Genomic DNA, 9,094 nt, shown 5'->3' with positions numbered 1-9,094 from the left:
ATGAGCTGCCAGAGGAAGTGGTGGAGGCTGGTACAATTGCAACATTTAAGAGGCATTTGGATGGGTACATGAATAGGAAGGGTTTGGTAGGATATGGGCCGGGTGCAGGCAGGAGGGACTAGATTGGGTTGGGATATCTAGTCGGCATGGACGGGTTGGACAGAAGGGTCTGTTTCCATGCTGTACATCTCTATGACTCTTTGAGATCAAGTCCAACTTTTCTCATAACTATTTCAAAACTATTCGAATTATGATCACTTGCTCCAAAGCACACCCCCACTGATACCTCAGTCACTTCAAACAAACTGCTTTACCGCCTTTGCTACAGAAGGGTTAATTGTGTTAATGATTAGATTAGATTAGATTACTTACAGGGTGGAAACAGGCCCTTCGGCCCAACAAGTCCACACTGACCCGCCGAAGCGCAACCCACCCATACCCCTACCCCTACATTTACCCCTTTAACCTAACACTATGGGCAATTTAGCGTTGCCAATTCACCTGACCCTGCACATCTTTGGACTGTGGGAGGAAACCGGAGCACCCGGAGGAAACCCACGCAGACACGGGGAGAACGTGCAAACTCCACACAGTCAGTCGCCTGAGTCGGGAATTGAACCCGGGTCTCTGGCGCTGTAAGGCAGCAGTGCTAACCACTGTGCCACCGTGCCGCCCACTAATTGTCTTCTTTTACTCCCAATTTAGTGAAATGCCCCTTTTTACAGAAACTTTAATGCTCCTACGCAAGATGCTGCTGCTTATTGGTGATTAATCTCATGTTCTTGTTTCTGAATTACCTCCTCCTATGCTTTTATATCTAATGGCTTCTGTTATTTTCTCTTTTTAAAATCCTCACTAGGCAAATATGATTAGGATATTTTGCACCTTGACCTGCTTATCTATCAACCTTGACTGGGCTCTCCAATGCTTTTAAAAATAATCAATAGATTTTGAGCTGTTCAGTTTTGATCCTTGAACTAATTTGGTTTCATTCTGAAAAAGTTCTCTTTTAGCATTGAATCAGTTCTCTTGTCATTGTGGGTGAAAGTGAATACTGCAGATGCTGAAATTAGAGTCAGGAGTGTGGTGCTGGAAAACACAGCAGGTCAGGCAACATCTGAGGAGCAGGAAAATCGACATTTCGGGCAAAAGTCCTTCATTAGGAATGAGGCTGGGAACCTCAGGGATCTCTCCCAGTGCTTGTGCCCAGTGCAATGAATGTATCACCATTGTTAAATAAATAGATACAATGATGCCAATACAATAAGCAAAATACTTTGCCAGACATAGCTGCAGACAGCTTAGATGTTGAAAGGATAAGAGTGATAAACTTTATTATTTGGGACTGACATTATAGTAATAATTCAAAAAGATCAAATCAGGCTAATGGATGGAGGGGACAAACTGCTCAGAGAACACAAAATAGTTCTGAGACTGGAAATGTCTACTTTGTTGCTTTGGCAAAGCTGACTCAGGTACTCTTGGGTATAACACGGTGGATCAGTGGTTAACACTGCTGACTCACAGCGCCAGGGACCCGGGTTTGATTTCAACCTCAGGCAACTGTCTGTGTGGAGTTTGCACATTCTCCCCATGTCTGCGTGGTTTCCTCCGGGTGCTCCGATTTCCTCCCACAATCCAAAGATGTGCAGGTTAGGTGGATTCCCCATGCTAAATTGTCCATGGTGTCTTGGGATGTTTGGACTGTGGGAGAAAATCCACAGAGACACAGGGTAGAATATGCAAACTGCACACAAGCAGATACCTGAGCCTGGAATCGAACCCAGATCCCTGTGGCTGAGAGGGAATAGTGTCATTGTGCTACCCCAACTTCTTGAGATTGTTGGAGCAGCACTCATCCTGACAAGTGTATTCCATCACACTCCTGTCTTGTGCCTTGCAGATGGTGGAGAGCCTTTGGGGAGTCAGGAGGTGGGTTACTTGCTGCAGGATTCCTATCTTTCTACTTGCTGTTCTAACCACAGTACGGCTAATCCAGTTCAGTTTCTTAGCAATGGTATTCCTCAGGATGTTGAAGATAAATGGATTCAGTGATGGTAATGTAATTGAATGTCAAGGGGTAATGATTAGATTATCTTTTTTTGGAAATGGTCTTATAAAGCATGAATATCTCCTTCTCTTTGTCAGCCCAAACTTGAATATTGATCAGGTCTTGCTGTCAAATTTCAAACAATCATAACAGCTTACACTGCAAGAGAAAATGCATATATTTATTTTATTCGTACATGAGATTGTTGGCTTGACCAGCATTATCTAGCCCTAATTGCCTCTTTACCTGAATGACTGGTGAGAACTAATTTAGAGGGCATTTAAGAGTCAACCACACTGCTGTGGGCTAGACTAGGTAAGGATGGCAGATTTCCTTCCATAAAGTAAGCCTGATGGATTTTTAGAAGGTTGCCATTGGTCCAGCTTTCCACAATTACAGGCTTTTATTTAATTCTAATTTAGCCATCTGTTATGGTGGGATTTGAACCTATCTCACCAGAACAATGACTGGAATCTGGATACCAGCCCAATGACATCACCATTGCGGCATGGCTTCCCCACTGATTATTACCTGGTGCTGAATGGCCGAGCCTTTGGCATGACAAAAGCATTAGGGGACCACAGGCTTCCACAGCTCCTGACTAATTCAGAAATGGCGCAAGACTTGAACATATTCCTTTTGTTTGCAGAGAATAGGTTTCTGAAATGAATGTATGTTGCTTATAGCAAGTGAAAAGAACCAGATTGGAAGTTTAAATAATTGTCAATGCAGCAGTAAGTGCACTCAGGGTTGTCCAATATGTCCAATCAATTGGTCCATTGGAGTTAATTTACCAAGAAATCAGCATTATTTTCTCTTATAAATTGTTGTGATCATGTAAGAAGTAAAACTTCAGCAGCATGTTTCTATATTGCAAGATTCAGTGTTTAAATCGGTTATCATTGTTAAGACAAACGTTTTACAAATACTGAGTGATAGCACAATAGTAGTGCAGTTTGGATGGACCATAAAAATGACAGATGACTCCTGACATTGATGTGAGGGAGGGGACTGACCTCTCTCTACTGCTCTCACCACTTGTATTTGCCATTCCATGGCACACTCCATTGGTTGGCTGGGCTTGTGGTCCAAATGTGAAGCTCAGAGTGTGAAGGAGCATGAACACAGGGGATGGGAGCTTCACGTGGCATGCAGTACAACAACAATTTGCCCTTGTATGGCAACCTTAATGTAGAGAAAATGTCCCGGGGACTTCACAATTTGCCAGAGTCACGTTTTCATGCTTTTACAATGCATTGATACAGCCTATTATTCCCCAGTGCAGTGAGTGTAGCTGAACTAATTATCTTTGATGACATTTGACAAATCTGAAAGTGCCTTTAGTTCACTATCAATGGCAAAACTACCTGTTCAGGTTAGAAATGGCAAGTAGTAGATGCTGAACAGCACTATTAGGATTGACTCTCTTGAGGAATTGTTTTCTCTACATGTAACGATGGAAAGAACCTACAATTACTGAGCACCTTATCATATTCTCTACTGGCCCAGTGTGCTTCATGAACAATATGTTTCATTGAGGTGCAGTGGCAGTTTCTTTTTCATCCTTCATGGGATGTGGATATTGTTGGCTGGAACAGCATTTATTGCCAGTTCCTAATTGCCCTTGAGAAGGTGATGCCTTGTTGAAGTGCTGCTGAGTGGGATTTTTTTTTTACTGAAGATAGAGACTTTCCTTTACCCTTTATTTGAATTTGGCCCTACCACCATCCGGTACTTAATACTGATCCTTAGTACTGCCCTTCACTGTTAGACTGGGCTATTTGCTTAGCACTGCTTCATTGTTGAAACATCATCCATGAGATGAGGTGGAACAGTGGCTAGCACTGCTGCCTCATAGTGCCAGGGTTCGATTCCTGCCATGGGTGACTGTCTGTGTGGAGTTTGCACAGCCCCCTCTGGGTGCTCTGGTTTCTTCCCACAGTCCAAAGATGTTCAGGTCAGGTGAATTGACCATGCTAAATTGCCTGTAGTGTTAAATATTAGTGGTGCATTAGTCAGGGTTAAATATAGAGTAGGGGAATGGGTCTGGGTTGGGGGCTTTTGCCCGAAACGTCAATTTTCCTGCTGCTCGGATGCTGCCTGAACTGCTGTACTTTTCCAGCACCACTCTAATCTAGAATCTGGTTTCCAGCATCTGCAGTCATTGTTTTTACCTAATGGGTCTGGGTGGGTTACTCTTTGGAGGGGAGGCGTGGACTTGTAGGGCCGAAGGGTCTGTTTCTATACTGCAGGTAATCTAATCGAAAAAATGAAGCTGACTGCTACCAAAGACTTGTTACGAAAGCAGGCGAGTGAAATGAGAGGGGATTGGGGAAACGATGGTGAGTATTTAAGAGAGTCAGTGAAGGTGAGGGTCTGTGGATGCAGAGCTCGGCACCAAAGCGGGGGCGTGGGATGATGTGGGGAGAGGCGAACACAATCAGACAGAGCTCAGGTTCTTCGGCACTTCAAATAAATCAGAGCCAAAGCAGGAAACGGGATTTAAACCGAGTCGAGGCTGAGGAGAGGATACGGGCTGGGGGCAGTGCTGAGGTTTCCTGACAGGATTGTGGCACTCGGCCAGCGGCAGTCGGTGCAAGTTTCCTGTGAGTTTGTCCTTCTCTGGCTTTGTAGCTAGACTTCTGCTGAAGGTCGGACGAACGGCGGAACCTGTGTTTCTCGGATGGAACTCGGGGCAACGCGACACCTTCAGGTCCTGTTGTTCTGGAGACTTTTAATTTCCTTGGAAGGTGAGAGTCATGTTTGGAAACTTTGTTCTAACTTTTGTCCTCTGAAGTGACATATCTGCGTTTCGAAGTTCAGATAAACTGCTGGCAACTGCAGAATAAACGTTTTAACAAAAAAAAAGCAACTTTTTTTGTTGAAGTATTTAAGAAGTATTTAGCTGTGCGATTACGATGCACACAGGGCTATGGGTCAAGTGCTGGAGAATGTGATTAGAATAGTTAGGAAGGAACTCTTAAGGAGTTAGGAATTCTGAGGAAGAGTCAATCGATCTGAAACGTTAACTCTGATTTCTCTCCACAGATGCTGCCAGACCTGCTGAGTTTTTCCAGCAATTTCTGTTTTTGTTGCTGATTTACAGCATCCGCAATTCTTTCGGTTTTTTTAAATTTAGAATATTCAGTTGGTTGCTTTTGACCAGCATGGATGCGATGGGCCGAAGGAACTTTGTGCTGACGATCTCCACGACTCTACGTATTCAGATTACATAAGAGAACATATTTTTAATCTATTATGCAAGTGTTATATGGCCTTCCCCTGCGATTTGTGTCAAATGAAACTCTTTTAATGTAATAATGTTAATAATTTACAAAATGCATCTCATTCGAGCTGGGATCCAAGTAAATTCATTGTTATACTTTAGAAATCCAACTTACGTGTATAGTACATAAGTTTTGATTTCATTGATAATTTTCATTATCTAAAAATATTCCCATTCATTTTTTTTTAAAAATCCAACATCTTCAGCATATATGCTGTCAGGATACGAATTTAAGCAACAGTGCAACTTCATTTGTGCAGAGATGAATCTTCCCTTTTAACGTTATCAGTCTGCTGTAGGTCGGTGGCTCTCTCTCTTCCCTCTCCCTCCTCCTCTCTTCCCTCTCCATCCTTCTCTCCCCCCACCTCCCCGCCACCCCACCCATTCTGCAGTCTGCTTTTTTAAAGGGATAGTTCACTGGCTGAGATAAAAGTTGTACAGAGAGACACATACACACATACAGAAATCTAGTTCATGTCAACAAATCTCCAATTTCGTAAATATGGCTTTGAAGCTGCTGAGAAAGAGTCCTTTGTGTGTGTTTTTGGTTCAAAGCTGCAAATCATTGTGATGAGGGTGGGATAGTTTAAGAGGTATGCATTGTGAGGCTTTGATTTGTAACTACAATAGCGTCTAGCCAAAGAACTTTATAAAAGGGCATGGCCGGTGTAACAGGTCCGTTTGAATTGGCTTCTGTTTCAAAATGATCATCCCGACACAACAAATTCCACACACACAAATACAGACGCAAACAGGAGCCCAAACAAACCTATAATTAAGTCAATTTACATTTTAAAAAGAACATGCTATTCTGTTTGATTTCCTTTGCACTTTTGGAAACAAGTTACACGTTTAGTCAGAATTTAATTGCTATGCTTTCTTTAATCATCCCCTCCATGCTATTTGTTGGCAGCCTTATGAGTTCATGGCTTCCTCTGATCTGTGTAACGGGAAGGAGTCCCATTTTTACAGTGTTCTGTGGCTGGCCTGTTGCAGTGGCGCAGTATTTAAATGCACAGGAAGGATTTGACCTCTCAGTCCTCAGTGTGTGCTGAGCTCTCACTTGCTTTGGCAGTAGGTCACAAGAAGTTGTCTCAGCACAATTTGGAAAGCGAAGAGACTGGCCAGGCTCCCCCCACCCAGTCAGTCCTGTTGGAGCCAAAAGAGAAAATGCTGGAAAATCTCAGCAGGTCTGGCAGCATCTGTAAGGAGAGAAAAGAACAGACCTGCTGAGATTTTTCAGCATTTTTCTCTTTTGGTTTCAGATTCCAGCATCCACAGTAATTTGCTTTTACTTTAGTCCTGTTGGAGAACGATCAGAGATGTTGGGCCCATTGCTCTTTTCATGAGTCATGATGACTTTATGTAGCACTCATTGAAATGCACTCCATAAGACAAACATTGACACCGAGCTGAAAAAAGCAACATTAATATTAGGAATGAACCAATAGTTTATAAGGATTGTATTACAGGAAGCGAAACAGAAGGAAATCCCAGCCCATATGTGACTGAGACAGTTGAAAATATAGCTGGCAATTGGAACAATGAAAATTGAGGTGTGCAAGAGGCCAGAATTAGAAGAATGTAGAAGTCTGAAGAAAGCAGAGTAATGGCACATTGATGGGCTGAATGGCCTCCTTCTATGTTGTATTTGACTCCAAACAGACACTTATCTGATTGGTATTGAAGTGCATATCCTTGTTAACAATTGTTACTGCACTTCGAAAGTGCGTGACTTTAAGTATTTTGTTGACATGTTGTCAAATGGAGTTAAATTCAATTGTAGCTTTCAGAAGGGAACTCGATAATTGAAAAGAGAGACATCCGTGTTGCTGGAAAGACCAGAATGGCCCCTTGCTGCACTGTATCATGCCATGAGTTGTATAGCTCCCCATCGAAGTCTCAAATTATCTCAGTGATACATGCAATGAATTTAGTTTCTGAAGCCCAATGTAAGCAAATGAAACAACCAAGTTGTACCAGAAACATGATATGAGTACAACCAGATAATTTTTTTAGATCTGCTCAAGACACTGGAAGAACTCCCTACTCCTCTTTGAAATGTGCTATTTGTTTTACAGCCATCAAACAGAAATCTGCATTAGTTTAATAATCTAACAGTGCATCAGTGAAATATTGGTGTCCATGTCTAGTTCATTGCATATCCGACTTTTATCCCAAAACGCAGGAGAACTTTTGTTTGCATAGTTTTCAATCGTGATCGGTAGTTATAGCTAAGAATGCCAACGATTGAATCTTTTAGAATTTGGGGACACTGTTTAAATATCAGGGGTTTCCTGTTGGCGCTGGAGATAAAACGAACCTTTTTCTCTCAGGAGGTCATGGATCAGTTGAACTCTGTTCCCCAGACAGTAGTGAACACACAGTCATTGAATATTTTTAACGTAAAATTGGATATATTCTTGATTAACAAGGAAGCCATATGTTATAGGAGGTCTGCAGGAATAAGAGGCTGAAGTCACAATGTGATCAACCATGGGTGTTATTGAGTGGCAGCACAGGCCTGATCTGCTCCTGCTCTTAGCTTGATTGATTGGTCCAACCATGGGCTGTGCTCAGGTTTTGTGTAAGATACAGTCTGGGACTTATTTTCATGTTCATCCATTGAGCTCACTTTTAGTTGGGTTCACTCAGATAATGCTACGCACCTTCATGGGACATGCTGCAAGGATTCGTGGTGCAAAATCAAAGATGATAGGTTCAAGTTAGAGGACCTTCATTCCATTTCATTCAATGAAATTGCTTGCAAAATCTAACATGCGTACTTCTTCATGGTGACAATACAAATGTTAAGTCTTCATTCAAGGCCAGAGAATGATTCATTGTAGAGCCAAACCTATTTGTGTGAAGTTGGACGGAAACATGGCCAATGGAAAGCGCAATTCCATATACACTACCATCTTAGTTACAGCAGGGAGAGTTTCAAATGATGAAGAGTCATCTGGACATGAAGTGTTAGCTTACTCACTCTCATGGATGTTGCTTAAACTGCGGGATCTCCAGTATCTTTTGATTTCAGTAGAGCGCTTTGATAGTAAGTCCTGGGTCTCTCCTTGACTGCAAGAGGACTTGTCTGAGCAGTTTAACAAAAGAAGGGATGTGATGGACACCAAATTTAGGGTAAGGAGAGAGAAGAGACTGCTTTCAGGAGGTTATTAATCATCCAGTCTGTGCAGAGAAACCTGAATTACTATGGAAAGAATGTTTCTTCAAAAGGAAATGGCCTTGATTCATATTAGAGATTGTTTTGTTGTAGCATCATTAGTTACCCAATTGCTATCAGTGTCCCAGGAGAAAAACATGATAATAGGCTGGTTTTGGAATAACTGTTCGTACTGGATACTTATTCTTGCTAGCGATGTGGCGTGGTTAATGGTACTCAAATTTAGGGAACTTGATTAACTTTATACCATATCCTTGGCACTGGATCCAAACTTGGCTTCTGTTGCAACTCGGACTGAGGACTTTGGGGTCTTTAACCTGATTGCTGGGTCTACATTGTCCAGCATGTTAACAGCAAGGTTACTGAATGATTATGATCCTGGTCCTGATAATGTAGGTCAAGCAAACTATTTAACTTACAATGTAATTGCAGAGCAGTGAGCATTAAATGTAGAGATAGAAATCTTAGATGGGAGATTAGGAATGAATGTTTTTCTCATGGAGCTATGGAATGGCTGTCAGCAAGAATTAATATATAATTGACATAACAAGCAGAAAAGAGCCTGCTAATTATC

At 42.1% G+C, this 9,094-nt stretch overlaps 1 protein-coding gene across 3 annotated transcripts in view; it reads left to right on the top strand.

Moving 5' to 3' along the window:
- The window catches only part of robo4 (roundabout, axon guidance receptor, homolog 4 (Drosophila)), a 139,257-nt gene that overhangs the window by 17,138 nt on the left and 113,025 nt on the right, over positions 1–9,094 (top strand). The window contains exon 1 of one of the 3 annotated variants that reach the window (XM_043676849.1): positions 4,557–4,800. The exons of the other annotated variants lie outside the window; for them this stretch is intronic. Within the exon in view, the coding sequence (XP_043532784.1) occupies positions 4,734–4,800 (67 nt within the window). The 5' untranslated portion in view covers positions 4,557–4,733. Of the gene's footprint in view, positions 1–4,556; positions 4,801–9,094 lie in introns of those variants that run through there. 3 annotated transcript variants of the gene reach the window in all.

The sequence above is a fragment of the Chiloscyllium plagiosum genome, chromosome 35, assembly GCF_004010195.1.
Source record: "Chiloscyllium plagiosum isolate BGI_BamShark_2017 chromosome 35, ASM401019v2, whole genome shotgun sequence".
Lineage (NCBI taxonomy): Eukaryota > Metazoa > Chordata > Chondrichthyes > Orectolobiformes > Hemiscylliidae > Chiloscyllium > Chiloscyllium plagiosum.
Note: the sequence above shows the minus strand (reverse complement) of the source record. Positions and strands in the feature narration are given on the sequence as shown.